Raw genomic sequence first — 16,368 nt, 5'->3', positions numbered from 1 at the left:
GTATGCATCGATTAACTTTGATTTATTGGAAAAGGATAAGCTTTACTAGGCAACCAATGTTGAGCAATTAAAAACTTTCAATCGTAAGCAAGAACAAATAAACCGAAACGCGGACATAAGTCAATGTTCGTAATTACTTTACAATTTTAAGCTCCATGAACTGCACAAGGCTTGTGCAACCGTTGTGCAGCGAATTAGTCACTACTGGCTCTAGACTGAGCTGTATTGGATACTTCTACAGGCGGTTAAACAAACACGAAGCCTGATGAAGGGAGCAGGTAAGATATACAGATTGCATTTAACAGCCGAGAAATTGCGAAGAATTGTTCATCCCATCAAACATCGCCGAAAGAAGGAGTAGGATTTAGTGATCTGTTAACATGATACAACCACGTGATCCACCTGATCAGGGTATCTGGGAAACCTCCCTTTTCAATGGCGGTAGCAGGAGCGTTTAATTTTTTTTTTAGATAAATCTTTAAATGAATGATTTACTATTTTGTGGATAAGCACAAGAAGCATCGGATCTAGGTCTAGGGTGTAAGAGAATTGCAAAACATGTGTTGCGCACCTGAAACATGTTTTAGTTTTTGAACAATATTTTGATGAAAGTATTTCTTTAGAAGAAAACGCAATTTTCAATCGGATACATACACCCTTGGAACTGCTCACTCGTACATCACTGAGCATAAGTGGCTGCGGCATACTTAATGTTTATTTGTATGCATTAATTTACACCAGAAGCATGATGATCAGTGCAAAGCCTGGCAGCCAGGGCAACACTGATCATTATTCCAGTCGCTTCATCGTCTAAAACACATAAAACTCAACTAGCATGTAAACACCGATGTTGATCAGTTACAATAGAAAAGTAAAGAAAGTAACATATAAGAATAATAATTCTGATCTAATCCCAAACAGATTTTTAAATCGGTTGGTGGTTGGGTTTTGTTAAATTTTAAATCCTGCTCACAAAACGAACACGATGCAGCCCTACACTCCATGCTGTAAACGAAGTGACAACCACAAAGGAAAAAAACAACAACAACGCACCGTCGTACGATCGAGACAGAGCATGCATGAGTGTGCAAAGAAAAAAAAACAGAGTGGATTCATCTTTTGTCCCGTTAACTTTTGCAGCGGCTGACTGGTTTGCTTATTAGATACACACATATTAAAATTGGCGTGTCCCTTTGGCCGATTCGTGGCCTTACTGTGCAAAACAAAGCTAAAACATCCAGAACGACAAAAGGGTTACGCGTCTGCCTACTGTATTGGAAGTTCGGTGAACCAGCCAGTTTCGATTGGGTGCAGAAAAATCTAGAGACGGTATCCCGTCTTTACTGCTTACCCTCCGCATTTAGTGGCCAGCCAGGCGAGAGAACGGCGTACAAGCCTATTAATTGAATTAGTTGGGCGAGTGAAGGCACAGCGCGACAGAACCTACCGCAAATAGTATCCTCGCGGAACATTTAATTATGTGAACCAAGTTTTTTTCTGTCCCTTTCTTGCTTTGCCTCTTTCGTTCCGTGCCGGACTACTTTGGTGTGACAGTTGAAAAGCATCGCTGAGGGTGTGTGTGTGCGTGTGTGTTGGGTTGTGTTATTTTTCATCTGCCTGGTGCAGCACATACATTCCCCCGATGGTGGTGGTGTAGTTGGCGCGTGCATACACGCTCGCAGAGAAAAGTGAAGAAAAAAATTTGCCTGATAATTCCGTTTCCTCCACCGGGTGTGATAAGCAGCAGTGAGCACTTCCGAGATAGAATCGCATCAACCCCCGGGGAACTCAACTGGTGCCTAGGCTGGAGCGTGCAAGCGCCTGCAGTTAGAGAGTTTGGATGTAGCTCGGGTTGTTGCGAAAAGAGTGAAAAGTGAAAAATCAGTGGATCCGCTGACGCAAAAGAGAAATCCCATAACACCACAAACCTTAGCTGCCGGGTTGCACCTGCACCACCCAATCCAATATCAGCTAGTGACTGCATCGAACGCTTAGCGCATCATCTTTGGTGGAATCTGCGGTGCTTGTGGCTTCGGCAAGGGTTTTACCGGGAGGCAATATAGTAGGCGCAGCCGACAGTTAGTCGGACAAACAATACCTACGAGCACCATGATGGCGGAATCGGATAACACGGCAGACGCGACCAGACGGCTAAATGTGAAAAAACAGACACTCGACGATGCGTACGCAATCCCGGCCAACTTCCTCGAAATTGACGTCGTAAACCCGATGACAACGATTGCGGCCGGAAAGAAACGGTACACCGACTACGAAGTGCGGATGCGGGTAAGTGATTTGGTAGCGTCGTGGATGGTATCGCGGTACCGCCTGCTCTTTCAATTGACCCGTATCGTTGATAATGGACGCGTTTCTCAATGTTCCTCCGCGGATAGAAATGCGAAAGATAAATAGCATCATGTACACCGAGCACCAGACACGGGAGGAGATTTGTAACCCCAAGCAATGGTGTCCGCTTTGTTTACATTACATTGGATGCAATAATATCTGACTCAAAATATTCCTATGCGGAGGGCGCCTTCAGTAGCAAGCGTGTAGTGTACATCCGGTTTAACAAACGCCTATTTATCTCTCGTACGATGGCATCCAAATGAAAGTGAATCTACAGTCCAGAGTCAGTCCACTTTGCTTTGATGCCGCAGAAGGGCGTATAAGCTAACGAGGTTTGTTTCAATTGAGATAGAAGATTGATGGATGGCACACACCAGCAAAGCAAGTGGCGCTCCGTCGTATCACACACACCGCACACCATGAATCATCGTCATCCGTTCCCTTCGACGACGGTACTCACCTTACAACTGCCGTTACACGCGGTTGATGAGGCTGTTGGAAAAGCCGCGATTCCGCGACTACTATCCCCCATCCCGTGTCTGTTGTCACGGGAAAGGACACTTTCTTTGTCCTTCCGGTGCTTCGATTCGGCCGGGTATGACGCGAAAAACCACGTGTTGCACATGATTTCTTGTTGTGGTGGTATGGTTAAAGATAATTCTGCTAAAGTTATGTAGTTTAAAGCGCAGGATCAATGTGTTCCTGTAGCTTTAAATACATTTTAACTACAATGCTGAATTTGAAGGCTGCTTAACAGGCGGCCACACTCATCAACGGCATGATTATCTCGTTCTGTCTGCCTACTCATCATCTATCCATTTATGACGTGGTCGTGTTAGCGCCATATTCTCTATCTGCGATTGGGACAAACGGTTGCGCTAAAGTAGGCGTTGCAATTAGCAGCAAACCGTGGCCAGCTCTAGAACCTTATGTAAATGTAACCAAGTTACGGCACAGCGTATAGAAACACACAAACAAAATCTAGTTTGCGTAATGATGGCCATCCTTTTCCTGCTTTACAGCCAGTTCGCAACGATCGCCATACTGGGGGGAGCCTTTTAGCATGCCTCCTGCGATGGTGCTGCAGATTTCGCAATTCAATTACCGGTCGTTACATCGAAGAGAGAATATTGATCCAATTACAGAAAGAACTGTCGAAGCGAAAACTACATTCTAATACCCCCTGCTGTTGGTGGAAGTGGACGTTTAGATAGTTAATATATAAAAAAGTTATAAATTATTTGTTGAACCAGCCCCTCACATCTATTTAATCCACTCGCTTGTGCTTCTTCTCTTTTGCAGACAAACCTGCCGGTGTTTAAAGTGAAAGAATCCAGCGTCCGTCGCCGGTACAGTGATTTCGAATGGCTCAGGAACGAACTGGAGCGCGACAGCAAGGTAGGAGCCCGGTTTTGTTTCTCGTTGCGTTGCGGTGTGTACCGAAACAATTATTAATCGCTCAACTTTCTTACTGATCGAAACCGAAACAACAAGTGCACCAAACTCGAGTGCTCTCTCATGGTATTGCAAATGTACTAAAATGTGTCTCCATCTTTAGATTGTTGTACCACCGCTACCCGGAAAGGCCTGGAAACGGCAGATGCCATTCCGCGGCGACGACGGCATATTTGACGAAAACTTTATCGAAGAGCGACGAAAAGGGCTGGAACAGTTTATCAACAAAATTGCGGGCCACCCGCTAGCGCAGAACGAGCGTTGCTTACACATGTTTCTGCAGGAGGCGGCCATCGACAAAAACTACGTCCCCGGCAAGATCCGCAACACGTAAAACAGGAATGTAAAAACCGGCACTGAACATAACTGTGAGCAGGTAGGCAGAACGCAAACGTGCGTGTGGGTGGTGGATTGGTTGGCTAGGTATGGTCCATCCTGGCGTTGCATTGAAAAGGATGCATTAGTATAGCAAAATATATAGGCGAGAAAAAGGAGAGCAAAAAAAAAAGGAATTCAACCAGGAGGAGGATGTTGTGACCCGGGCACGAATTGTGTGTGACCTGGATCCGATTAGGATGCTAAAAAACGCCTCCCTCCTATCCCTGAGAACAAAACGCGAACGAACGGTTGGTATCCACACCCCCCGCTTCACAGTCTGCTAGTTGGTTGTTGTGTATGATAAGTTTTTGTACAGCAAAAACTAGAGGCAATATTCAAAATGAGTGCTCCCTTTGAGATCGTGTTAAGCAAATGCAATGCAGATTGCAGAGTAACAATGATACAATCAAACGAAAATCCTCTCCCAATTTTATTTCTAATTTTGTATGATGTTGAAGCACGTTGCCCTTTGTTTCGAACAAGTTAAGATTCCCTGATGAACCTCTCCCGTTGGGTTTGATTTGACGCTCGATCGATCTACTACTCCTAACTACTGAAATGTGTATGTGAAACTAAACCGACAGAGACAGAGAGGGAAGAGCGCTAGGAAAGGAAGCGTTAGCTTACGTACTGGCGTATCCCACAAATAGAGTTCTAGAATAGATAGGAATGTGTTCCCTTTCGTATAAATGATTCTGCTATTGATATGATCTCTTTGTAACTTGGGATTCGAAAAGAAAAACTGTTCAGGTGGGGTCATACACGTACAGAGAGAAGTGGACGATGAAGTACGTGAAACACAACAGGCGAAAACAGGCGCGCTCTCTATACGATCATCGTAGAGTATGTAGTACGATCACTATCCTTCACATTGCAAAGCATGATAGACAACTGTGCAATCTTGCGTGAAGATGAGAGGTTCATCTTGCGAATTTAAGTTTGCCTTCTAACAACTATCACAGTGGCATTGGTCGGTGACCTTTTTGTATTAGCTTGTGAAACGTGATACGGGAAAGCTAGTTTTTCTTTTTGCATTTGCATTTCAGTAGTTGGGAGGATGTATCAAAATTTTTCCCCAATACGGAAATCCAGCTTGGAATTAAGCTGATGTTACGCGGCGTATCGTGCAAGGGCTTGCAATGCAATAATGAATACCCTTAATCAAACAGCAAACGCGCGTATTCGCTCCCTTCCGTCTGCCAGAGTTGTTTGACCCATCGCCCAAGCTCTCCTCCACTCCACAGTACGCGAGTGTGTGAACAATAATTGACATCAGGAGAAGACGAGAACCCCTCCCCCAGGGTGATATGTTATAATACATATTTGGAGTAAAACAAATAAGTCAAGCGATGGTGATGTGCGTCAGTGTAGATAAACAAAAAAAGGAGGAAAAAGTTTGTTTGTGAAGGGAAGTAATGATGCACAGATGCAGATAGAATTACGATTATCATTTACAAACCCCATTTATTATTTAGCCTCCCCCCATCCATCCTCTTCCCCCCCCCCCCCCCCCCACGACGTTCACGAAACAAGATGCTCTGCTCTGTAGTTTTACAAACAGAAAAAAAAGTAACAAAGAGAACAACAGCTGGGGATGATGATGATCTAGGAAATGGAAGCTGTAGTGTAGGTAGAGGAGAGTGTGGTTGGAGAGACGACGAGAATGCGACGAGGAACAAGTATTCAAAGGTGTGAACATATTGATGAGGTAATAAAAACAAAACAATCTTTGATTATTATTAACCACCTCCTGTCCGCATACTTACTTATTTACTTATCAGGCGCTACAATCGCTTCACGGTCATGGCCTGCTGCAACCTCGATGGCTACCATGCCTCCTCTCTGTCCGTGTGGCTGGCCTAAAAGGTCTTTACGGGATGGGTCGTCCGGTGTCATTCTCATGACGGAACCAGCCCATCGGAGCCTGGCGAGTCTAGTTCGCTGTCATTATAGCGGCTCCTCCATTGTCCTTCCACACATACACGGGGCGTCAAAATCCATCTGGGCATCTTCATCTCGAACGCGGCTAAGAGGGTTTCGTCAGTTTTGGACAGAGTCTATGTCTCGGAGGCGTATGTGAGTACTGGGACTATAAATGTTCTGTACAGTCTCCCAGCTTCGTCCGTCACGACAGGTGTTTCGAGTGGAGAAGTTTCCTCAGGCTGTAGTATGACCGGTTGGCAGCCAGCACCCGTGCGCGTACCTCAACATCAATGCTGTTGTCGGTGCTGACTTTTGACCCCAGATAGGTGAAGTTGTGGACGACTTCGAAGGTGTGGTCACCTATCTGTACATGTACCCCTGCGTAAATCAGTGTTTGTTAGCAGAGGGCAGCTGGTGGTGCCACCATCATTTTGTTTTTCGCCTCGTTAATCTGCAATCCGAGGTTCTGTTAGAGCCTCAAACCAATGATGTCTATGTCTTCAGCGTGTATGTCAGGATCTGGATTTACTTATAGAAGATGGTCCCCGAAGGTTCCACCTCCGAGTCGCGGATGGCTCTCTCTAGCGCCAGGTTGAAAAGGAGACAGGCAAGCCCATCTCCCTGGCGCAAGCCCTTGGTGGTAGCAAAGGGCCCTGAGAGTTTTCCATCCACCTTCACCTGGCATATGATGTTGGCCATTGTCATTCTTACAAGCCTGGTAAGCTTGACCGGGAGGATTCCAAAAGAGCTCATAACTTCGTATGGTGCCACCCTGGGGCTATGCTGTCATATGCGGTTTTAACATCAATGAAGAGATGGTAGGAGTAGAGCTGCTCCAAGGCTTGCCACATCGTGAAGTCAGTGATTGATTTTCCGTTTCGGAATCCTCCTCTGACAGTTTCCGATCGATCTTGTAAGAGCAGGGAGAAACGCGTGCGATGCTAATAATATGAATCCCGAACAAAAACTATAAAATGCGATGATCGTACAGTGAAGAGAAGGGTGATGAAAATGGTGCGTATATGTGAAGTTTCCAAGAAGCAGCTTCTCATCAAACTCGTGCGAGGTAAGTTTTTTTTTTCTCCAGATTCTATATTTAATGTAACATTTTTCCTTAATCGCACTGTTAAAATTCAATAAATAAATTACTACACTACTTGAACACCAAGAAACCACAAACGATTGGGAATTAGCACACACACACACACACTGTGACGCGACTCGTAGTAATCAAGCGGGGACAGCCGGACCAAGGCGTGATAAGCATCGCGAGAGGATGCTACCGTTTCGTTTTCCCACGTTTCGGTGGCAAATCTTCCTCATCGTCATCTAGAAGTGAGAAAAGGGAAGGTAAGGAACAAACATAAGACCACGGGTTTACCACACAGGGAGTAACGCTCTTACTAAATATGATGACACTCGTTTACAGATTATTATGTGATGCTGCTTGACACTGTGCGTGCGTGTGCGTGTGAGTTTACTGAGTGTATAATACAGGAATACTAGGGAGAAAGCACACAAGTTTGAAAGCTGACCGATCAGTTAGTGGTAGAGAAGGTAAAATGGTTTCTAGTTTCGTATGAACACTGCAGAGCAAAACCGGTGCATTTTCAGTAAAATTTTACTGAAGAAAAGAAAAATATATTTTTGTTTTAAGCTATCAAGTATTGATTATTTGATGAGTTACAATCCTCACTATTCTTGCATACAATCCAACACCACACACATACACAATGTACTATATGAAATGCTAAGCTAAGCTTATTATATTTATATATTTTTATGGCTTAAAAATGCAACACTCTTTTGCTTTTTTTTTGCTGCTACGAGACCCTAAATCTGAGCTAGAGAGAACTCCCCCTTCACTGTTGACGAACCACCACTCACACAAAGTCACACGATCATCTGTCTAATTCAGTCGTTTGAAGATAAAACGGTTAAAATCACTTTATTTCTTAAAAGCAACGGAACTTTGATGTTAAAAATTGCGTGGCACTGTGTAAAGATGCTGGGGTTTTGGAAAAGTATTGCTTTTTTTTGTTTGTTTGTTCAGTTCCCCCCAGCCGGTTGAAATACTATCATTCTTCGTCCCTATGTTTCGCGGCAAATGTTCTTTTCTTTTTGCGTCTAGTGTCGGGCTCAATGTCTAGAACGAAAGTTGAGAGAAAAGGATACATGTTTTTATTCCGGTACAACAAGAACAAATAACAAAACAAAAACAACAACAATCGGTATGCTTTAGCATATGCAAATGAGGAAACCTATGGGGACGTTAAAGCTCACACGCACAGCGAAGAAGAACACAGGGAAGAGTGCACATAATGCGGAATGTGGAACCCGTGCCGTAATGCTCTCTAATTTTACTGTTTCTGATCTCAGATTTAGAAAAAAAAACGTTAAATGAGTTGTTTTTTCCTGTTATTATTTAGCCTAGTAAAATCATTACTTCCACATGCTTTCGACGCGCACATGTTGTCACATGGTGTTTGTGAGGCAATTTGTACAGTGTGATCACAATGTGTGCACAAGCATCCGACAATCGGTACTTACGGCCGATCGACCGTTGAAATTGAGCAACTCAATCTAGAGTAAAAAAAACACTCGCAACTCGCAAATGAAATACGTACTGATCGTGAGTCGAAGAGAGTAATCTACACGGATGTGTGTTACCTTTATTTGTATTTGAGCAGTGGCGAATTTTCCATTTCGAGTTTTCGAGGCGAGGAAAATTCGTTGTACGCGTTAGAATGTGAAAAGCAGCAAAACAAAGCTGATGCATTCGATTGAGATGATGTAAAAAAGAACAACAAAGTATTTCTTACTATGGGACAATTTTTGTTTAATCGGTTATTGCAACATCTACAGCACACACAGACACACACCACAGACATAAATGCAACAAAAACAAACAAAAACATCCACCAAAACGTGATCATATTATGCACGGGGGTTGTGCTCTGGTACAAGGATCCTGTCTGCCCGGCGTGTTCTTCTGGAAGCGTTCAGCAATGATGCAGTTCTGTTACTTTTTGTTGTTGTTAATTCATGGATTGTGCGTTTTGTTTTGATATACATATGTGTATGTGTGTGTGTGTGTGTATATGGATGTGCCGGTATATGATGCAGAAATAGGTATCTAAATTACGTATCGGAGTGAAAACAGTATCCAAAACTTCTATTTGCGCTAAACTACATTCACCAACCGACGGGATGACGTTCTGCGACCTTTACCTGAATTGTCACTTTCAATGACTTTGGTAATCTTCATGTTCTGGCGCGCCCGGACCGCGGCTCGCGAGCTCGTTGCGGGGGGCAGATTTTCTTCCTCACTGTCACTCTCCCCGTCCTCGGACGATGGCGCTTGTTTTGCTCCCCGTCGGCCGCGACGTCCCACTGTTTTGTTACTTCCTCCTCCCGCTTTCTTGCTCCCCTTGCTTCCTCCTCCACTTGGAGGCTTTGATACTCCGCGCTCACCGGTTGCCGGACGGCCCTTTCTCCCGGACGTGGTGGCGATTTCACCGCTCCCTTCATCGAACGATCCTGTTGAGTTGGCTCCTGCTACCGCATCCGCCGTTTCATCGCGCACCTCGAGGCATTCTTTTAGCCGCGTCTCAAACTCGACCACTGCGTTCTGCGTTGTGTTTTAGAAAAAAGGCGAAAAAATACGCAAAGGTTATGAGGAATGCTAGAATGAGTATAAGAAGATTATATAAAAATGCGACGAATCCGACTGTCACAATTTTCTCACACAAAAAAAGTTTCCACATGTGTGGCAGCGGTGGGATTCGAACCCACGCCTCCGAGGAGACTGGTGCCTTAAACCAGCGCCTTAGACCGCTCGGCCACGCTACCTTAGTGCCGGACCAAGGCTCCATTGCCTACTGGTTCATTGGAACGCTTCATCCATGATCCAGGGTTGTAGCCACGGTATGCAAAATGCTCCCAGCTTCAATAAAATACGCAATTTATGCTGCAAATTACTAATACACAATCAATCATGCTTATGTTTCTTTTACCATATCTCTTTGAAACTGTTTTAACAGACACCCACAAATTTTAATTAAAATTGAAAAGAAAATTATTATAACATAACAAAATAAAATATTGTAATGTTAACTATTAAATATTGCCAAAATCATAAAAACTAATGTTTGCTAAAACCAATACTTTTACTTCTGCACTCAGAGCAGCATATCAAAAAACCCCCCACACTGTGGCACAAAAAAGTTACCACTCTGTGGCAGCGGTGGGATTCGAACCCACGCCTCCGAGGAGACTGGTGCCTTAAACCAGCGCCTTAGACCGCTCGGCCACGCTACCTTCTTACCCTCTCCACTCCAAAACCGACACATAAACCACACCCCATACATTCTCCGCTCAACAAGTAAGCAGCAAGCATCTAATTTGCTATATTCTTTATCACTAGATTGATTTGAAGCACCTACCTTCAGTTCCGGTTTTGCCAGTTTGCTCGTGTTGCTGATGATCGTACGGAATGCTTGATAAATCTCCTCGTGCTGCACCTTATCCTTGAAGCAGCCAATGTTTTCCACCAACTTCTTGATCGTCTTCTCGTTGTAAGATAGCAACGAAAGGCAAAACGCGATGTCACGCCACTGGCGCACCTCCTTCGTGACCCGGAACCGCAGGCACAGCTTCTCAACCAAACTCTCGATCTGCTTGTCCTTGTTGATCAGCCCAATGATGTACCGCATAATGATGTGGTACTTTTCCTCCTCGAGTTCCAGCTTCGGGTCGCTCAGCCGGGAAATGATGTCGGGCAGCACATTGTACAGGATGTTCGATTTGTTCGCAATCTCCTTAAAGAACTGTTCCGTGATGGTGCGAATCTCCCTCACCGGATCCACGATACAGAGCGCCAGGTCTGATATTTGACCCTTCACGCGAATCATCTCGTGCAGGATCAGATGGGACAGCATCTTCACCGCCGTCATGCGCAGCTCCACATTCTCTTCGTGCAGTGTCGCGTACATGTGCTTGGTCCACGGTTCGATCACGTTCGGAAAGCGGAAGGTAAAATCCGACAGCCCGATCACGATGTTGCACTTGATGTTGGTGTTCTTCGTGTGCTTGAAAATGTTCATCAGGAACGGCATGTTGTCCTCGCAGAACTTGGACGACACGGCCATCAGTCGAATAAGCGTCAGTACGGCCGCCTTTTGCATCAGCTCGTCCTTGTAGCGGTTCGGAAATTTGCACACCTCCAGCACGGTAGGAATCAAGCGGTTCAGCAGATTATCTTTGCCGTACAGCAGCTCCTGTTCGCAAATGTAGTTGATCTCTTCCGCCACAGCATCCTCGGCCGTGGCTCCGCTCAGCAGTTCCTCTTCCGGCTCAGTCGCTTGCTCCGGCCCATTGTTGCCCCCAGCGCCGGTAGATCCGGACAGGCGCTTCAGTGCATTGCTGGCCGATACGTTCATGGAAGTGGAGAGTGTTTTTCGCATGTTGGCCGCCATTCCAGCACTAACCGCCGTTGCAGTGCTGTTCAATTGCTTGTTCCCTGCCAGTGCGGCATTTTTCTTTTTCTGATTCTTTAACTCGTCCTTCAACTCTTGCCGATACTTCATGTTGCTGTACACATCAATGTCCAGATAGATCATCTCGCGCATCGCAACGTAACCGATCGTGAAGATGAATCGGGCCGCCAGAAAGTGTGGAATGGTAAGCAACACTTCTTCCGGCTGTGTCGCAGATTGCGATGAAGTGCGAGCGCTAGTCTCTTGGGTGGATCCCGAAATTTGGCTCAGCTGCGTTAATCGGTTTTCGTCGCCGGTCTGTTCTACCGGCGTGCCCCTTTCCGCCAGCTTCTGCAAACGTTCGTACAAAGCGATCACAATCGATTGCGATAGCAGGTCGGGCGTTTTGACCATTTTGTAAATGAAGTCAAACACTTTCGTACCGATGTCGTCAAACGATTGCACTTGGGAGCAGAAGAACAGCTTGGTATACAGATCGATCACGTGCTGTACAGTGGATGCCGAATGGTCAAACCGTTTGTAGTATTTCGAACTGTTTGTCGGCTGCGGAACGGAGTTCATGAGTAGTTCCAGGGTGGCCACGAATATGCGTGGATCACGTTGGCCACGCTGCTCTAGGCCAATCGTTTCTAGCAGCTGTTGGTTGGCAGTTACAACCGACGGTTTGGCCGCTGCAACCATCACCAGCAGCTGCAGTGCCTGGCGCGATTCCTCCGGCGTCACGCTCTCTAGCTTCATCGTGTAGATTTCGAACAAAACCTGCACCATCTGCGCATCGATGTCACCGTTCTCGACCCACTCCTGTATCAGCACCTCCATGGCGGTGTATTGGCCGCGCGTAAGGTTGGTCAGAAATTGGCTCAAATTTCGCACCACCTTTACCGTGTGCGCCCTACCCTGTAGGTTGGTCTCGAACAGGACCCGCTTGTATGCGGCCGTTACGTTCTCGCGCTTTTCCTTGTCGGACGACCACACGAGGTAGAGCATTTGCTGCATGCCCTGTTCCGTACCCTTGATGCCGAACAGATACGCCGAGGTAAAGAAATCGATCGCACCGTGCACATCCGTCTGAGCTTTTGACATCAGCATTTCCAGCAACTTGGGAACGGCGTTCGATATCAGCTCCGAGAACCGTAGCGAGTCGTGCAGAAAGTTGACCGAATTTTCCACCTTCTCGACTTCGGCAGCCTGTAAAAAGGGGGTTTTAGGGTTAGCAAAATGTTTTCGACTGTTTGTCCCGGCGGGGAATCATTACCAAATTGGTGTTCATATGCGCATGAATGAAGTAGCTCTTCAGCAGCGTAATGTAATACATGCACTGGTGCTCGAAATTCATTTCCTTGCGTTCGTCGCTATTGCCCAGCGCGTAATCTGCCCGCTGTACCAGTCGTACCAGATCCTTGTAGTTTTCCTCTTTCAGCATTGTTAAGATACTGTCGGAGAGCAGCTTCACATCCGCCTCGGTCGCAGTTTCCAGATCATCGGGCTCCTTGCCAAACAGCTCCGTTACGATCGGATACATCTGCACCACGATATCTTCCCACTCTTCTTCCTTTGCCTTCATTTTATTGTTGTGCTCCACTAGCTGCATGCGCAGGTCCTGCAGCTTTTTGTCTTCCTCCTCATACTGAACCCTTAGCTCAGCGAGTGATAGCTAAAAGGAGGAGCCGTTGAGTGCAGTAGATTAAATATTAAAGTAAACGAAATGTTAGGCTAACCAGACGTACCTTAGCAGAAAACGGATTGTGCTCGAGGAAAGCCTTAATCAAAGCGATCGATTGTTTACGCACAACTAGCGCCTTGTCCTCCAGGCGTTCAACAGCCAGATTCAACACCTTGTGTATCCAGGCGAGCGGTACAGCGTTATTCTCCTTGAGATTCAACCACACTTGCAAAACCTTCGAACGCACATGCGCCGATATGTCCATGATGTGGTTGAGCAGATCGTCCAAAAACTCGTCCCGCGTCTCCTTCAGCTCATCGGGCAGCTCTTCCGACGTGAGCTCGCTAACGACCGCTTCACCCATGATCTGCAGCACACAGTTTCGCAGTGTGAACGATTCCAGGCTCAGCAGCTCTTCACTCAACATCGAAAGATGTGGTATCATAAGCTTCGGGGCTAGCGTACCGAGCTCGATCAGAAACATGCTGTAAAATTTCGCTGTTTGCGAGTCGGCCGAGTCCACGCTCAACCGTTCGATAATTTCCTTTATGATCACTGGATAGATCGTCTGAATGCCAAACTCTTCGTACAGCAGCAATACGCCAGCAGCTACCGGCGGGATCGCCGTTTCGATGTGTTCGATGATCTGCAGGATACGCACCGGGAACGCTAGCGAGTGATTGTATCGTTTGATGGCTGTCCCAAGGATTTGGAACACACTGTCCGCGATGTTGCGAGTCCGCACGTACGGCTGCTCCAACGTTCGATAGCAAATATCGCAAATGACGCTGTGAAAGAGAAGTTATACGCACGTTAGAGCAATACTGCTGCTGTACTACATCTTGTACTCATCCGTACAGATACTCACTCTACGAACGATTCCTCGCAGACCGGTGGATCCCATAGCTTCTCCAGCGGAAGTTGCATCAAGTTGTACAACTGCACGATGCACTGGTACCGTTTGTTGTCCCAATCTAGCGCTTCTGCCTGATCGTTCACCGACTGCTTTTTGGTCTTCTTTGTCGTCAGTTTCTCGTTCACGGTATTTACATGTGAATCGATCACCTTTACCATACCGTTCACCAGAAAGGCCAACATCTTCAACGCATTCAGCGACGATTGTTGGTCGGTTGTGTCCATTTCCTTCCGGGACAGCAGGTCCGCCATCGTACTGCCCAGCTTGTCGATAGCGCCATAGAGCTGATCGTAGGCGCGCAACAGATGCGTGCCGGTCAAACCTTTCTCATTGTCGATCACCGAATAGAACGTATCGAAATGATCGAATATCGCGAAAGGGTCGTTGAACACGGCGCGTGACGCTGTACATAATAGAGGGTGGGAACGGCAAACAAAGTGTGATTAGCGTTTTGTTTCCACGTCGCCGCACTACCGCGCAAATCAAAAACATCACCGCGCACACTTCTTACCCTTCAGCGCTTCCGGGACTTCGCCGGCGTCAAGTACTCGGCCGACGCAATAATGGTTTTTGTCTGAACGCAGAAGCTCCGCTCTTGCCTGTGGTATGATGAATTGCCACTCCATTGCATTGCAAATTTACAAACGCCAACAAAACTTCGAGAGTGTCCGCAGGAACGACGCGCTAGTTCAACTATCCGTTTCGCTTGTGTGTTTTTTTTTTACAGCACGCAAATAATGATATAGGAAGCCGCCGTTACGCCTGGTTCTTGGCTTGGTATGAATGTCAGTGTTGCCAGACAGTGACGTGACGATGGTATTTGCCAAAAACGAGACTATTAGTTTATTTCATCGTTAAACAATCGGTTTCAAATTGTTTCAGACTTAATATATCACTATATTTGAATTAATTTTGAGTTTTATGCATTTTTAGGAACGTGTAATGCAATAGAAACGGTCATTAAAAATGTTTTAAAAAACAGCTTTTTATTCTGGCAGCACGGACTTTGAATTTTTGACAGTTGCGCGAGGGGTACGACAGTGTGTTTTTATCGATACACTGTAATTATTTACAAAATTTCTTTCGCTGTCGCTATTTATTGCTTCGAATAAAATCCCCTATCTTTTTACTAATTTATTAGAGATTTCACTTAAAATTTTTGCCGCGGCTTCAGTGTGTCAGTTCCACACACTCTTCGATGGGTACATTTACCCAGCGGACACCTTTTACATCCACTTTCCGGTGTTCTGCTTGCCGCCACCATTCTGGTTAGTGCATCGACGGAACTATCCACTGGCTGGGCCGTACGATTATCCGCTGGTTCATTATGATCTATTTTCAGAAAAATTGTTTGCAAAGTGGCACTTGATACAGTAGACGTTTCACTTTTACGTGAAGCTGAAGCTATCAGAAGCTGGAGTGGATCAACCTTCGGTTCTTCGGAAGATGGAAAATTGTACGTAGTAATTGTGCTGATCGAACTGGACGAATCTGGAGGAAAGAAACATAAATTGTACTGCACAAATCTCATAAAGTTTGAGGCACACCTGTACCTTACCTCTCAGCACCAGTTTCGGGACGCTAATGAACGATTGTGCGCTGATGTTTTTATCCTTCATTTGACGCAGATCATGCAGTGCCACTGTTTCCGCCTGATCAGTAGTAGTATATTTGTGATCCTTTGTATTACTTTCGGCATTGGATTGAACTTCTTTACGATTTACGATGTGCAGTTTGTTCTTCAAATCTTGCACCACTTCCTGCAAACGCATCTTATCCGGATAGTAAGAGTTGCGCACATGTTTCTCACAGATGCGGTTTATATTATCGTCGGAATAGTTTTTTGTGTTAATTATATCCTGCGTCAGCCGGTACAGGAAATGTGATAACTCTCGATCATCTTCGAATCTAGTGAGTGAGATAGAAAAAATAAAAAACTAACACAGCACAGCGGCGTCCGTTTTTGCTTACGGCTCTAAATCGAATTCAAATGTCGGAGAATGCAGCGCGGCCTTTTTTCTATGTCGTCCACAAATTTTGCACTGCTCCATTACTTATATATTTGGGAAACTAAAAGTATGCATTTCTTCCGCTAAGCAGAGCACTCTACGATTAAAATAGTCCAAAAAATCCTTTCCAAACCAAACAAAGAAAGCCATCTTCGTGCACAACCCTGACCAAACGTC

The 16,368-nt window shown here is 45.7% G+C and overlaps 3 protein-coding genes, 1 long non-coding RNA gene and 2 other non-coding genes across 8 annotated transcripts; 2 read left to right on the top strand and 4 right to left on the bottom strand.

Annotated features, from left to right (window-relative positions):
* Positions 1-1,034: 1,034 nt before the first annotated feature.
* Positions 1,035-5,925, top strand: LOC118506820 (sorting nexin-12). 2 transcript variants are annotated; one of them, XM_036044510.1, is made up of 4 exons: positions 1,035-1,150; positions 1,745-2,286; positions 3,652-3,747; positions 3,908-5,925. In XM_036044510.1, the coding sequence occupies exons 2-4, from the start codon at positions 2,110-2,112 to the stop codon at positions 4,136-4,138; spliced, it is 504 nt and encodes a 167-aa protein (XP_035900403.1). In that variant the 5' UTR covers positions 1,035-1,150; positions 1,745-2,109; the 3' UTR covers positions 4,139-5,925. The 2 variants fall into 2 exon arrangements, with proteins under 2 accessions (XP_035900403.1, XP_035900401.1); XM_036044508.1 differs by having other exon boundaries at positions 1,049-2,286.
* Positions 5,926-6,491: 566 nt separating this feature from the next.
* Positions 6,492-7,761, top strand: LOC118506812. Its single transcript, XR_004905552.1, has 3 exons — positions 6,492-7,171; positions 7,275-7,455; positions 7,535-7,761. It is a non-coding gene; the product is annotated as an uncharacterized LOC118506812 (long non-coding RNA).
* Positions 7,177-14,950, bottom strand: LOC118506810 (condensin complex subunit 1). 2 transcript variants are annotated; one of them, XM_036044469.1, is made up of 7 exons: positions 14,694-14,950; positions 14,135-14,585; positions 13,331-14,054; positions 12,859-13,257; positions 10,551-12,791; positions 9,337-9,736; positions 7,177-7,434 (listed from the first exon to the last, which is right to left on the bottom strand). In XM_036044469.1, exons 1-7 carry the CDS (start codon positions 14,806-14,808, stop codon positions 7,385-7,387), a joined length of 4,380 nt encoding a protein of 1,459 aa, XP_035900362.1. In that variant the 5' UTR covers positions 14,809-14,950; the 3' UTR covers positions 7,177-7,384. The 2 variants fall into 2 exon arrangements, with proteins under 2 accessions (XP_035900362.1, XP_035900361.1); XM_036044468.1 differs by lacking the exon at positions 7,177-7,434 and adding an exon at positions 8,019-8,251.
* Positions 9,876-9,957, bottom strand: Trnal-aag. The gene has a single exon. It is a non-coding gene; the product is annotated as a tRNA-Leu (tRNA).
* Trnal-aag lies at positions 10,344-10,425 on the bottom strand. The gene has a single exon. It is a non-coding gene; the product is annotated as a tRNA-Leu (tRNA).
* Positions 14,951-15,147: 197 nt separating the features above from the next.
* LOC118506809 lies at positions 15,148-16,317 on the bottom strand. Its single transcript, XM_036044467.1, has 3 exons — positions 16,154-16,317; positions 15,741-16,090; positions 15,148-15,673 (listed from the first exon to the last, which is right to left on the bottom strand). The coding sequence occupies exons 1-3, from the start codon at positions 16,231-16,233 to the stop codon at positions 15,333-15,335; spliced, it is 771 nt and encodes a 256-aa protein (XP_035900360.1). The 5' UTR covers positions 16,234-16,317; the 3' UTR covers positions 15,148-15,332.
* Positions 16,318-16,368: the final 51 nt, after the last annotated feature.

This window comes from Anopheles stephensi, chromosome 2 (assembly GCF_013141755.1).
Source record: "Anopheles stephensi strain Indian chromosome 2, UCI_ANSTEP_V1.0, whole genome shotgun sequence".
NCBI classification, from domain to species: domain Eukaryota; kingdom Metazoa; phylum Arthropoda; class Insecta; order Diptera; family Culicidae; genus Anopheles; species Anopheles stephensi.
The sequence above is the reverse complement of the archived record's forward strand: the minus strand, read 5'-3'. Positions and strand labels throughout refer to the sequence as shown.

What these genes read in the sequence shown, in the direction of transcription:
- LOC118506820 (XM_036044510.1), top strand. Translation starts at nt 2,110, where the DNA reads ATGATGGCGGAATCGGATAACACGGCAGACGCGACCAGACGGCTAAAT. An exon ending in ACTACGAAGTGCGGATGCGG is followed by an intron (nt 2,287 to 3,651) that starts GTAAGTGATTTG and finishes TCTCTTTTGCAG; the next exon opens with ACAAACCTGCCGGTGTTTAA. An exon ending in AACTGGAGCGCGACAGCAAG is followed by an intron (nt 3,748 to 3,907) that starts GTAGGAGCCCGG and finishes CTCCATCTTTAG; the next exon opens with ATTGTTGTACCACCGCTACC.
- LOC118506810 (XM_036044468.1), bottom strand. Translation starts at nt 14,808, where the DNA reads ATGGAGTGGCAATTCATCATACCACAGGCAAGAGCGGAGCTTCTGCGT. An exon ending in TGCGAGGAATCGTTCGTAGA is followed by an intron (nt 14,055 to 14,134) that starts GTGAGTATCTGT and finishes TCTCTTTCACAG; the next exon opens with CGTCATTTGCGATATTTGCT. An exon ending in ACAATCCGTTTTCTGCTAAG is followed by an intron (nt 13,258 to 13,330) that starts GTACGTCTGGTT and finishes TCCTCCTTTTAG; the next exon opens with CTATCACTCGCTGAGCTAAG.
- LOC118506809 (XM_036044467.1), bottom strand. Translation starts at nt 16,233, where the DNA reads ATGGAGCAGTGCAAAATTTGTGGACGACATAGAAAAAAGGCCGCGCTG. An exon ending in TTTGAATTCGATTTAGAGCC is followed by an intron (nt 16,091 to 16,153) that starts GTAAGCAAAAAC and finishes CTCACTCACTAG; the next exon opens with ATTCGAAGATGATCGAGAGT. An exon ending in CCCGAAACTGGTGCTGAGAG is followed by an intron (nt 15,674 to 15,740) that starts GTAAGGTACAGG and finishes TCTTTCCTCCAG; the next exon opens with ATTCGTCCAGTTCGATCAGC.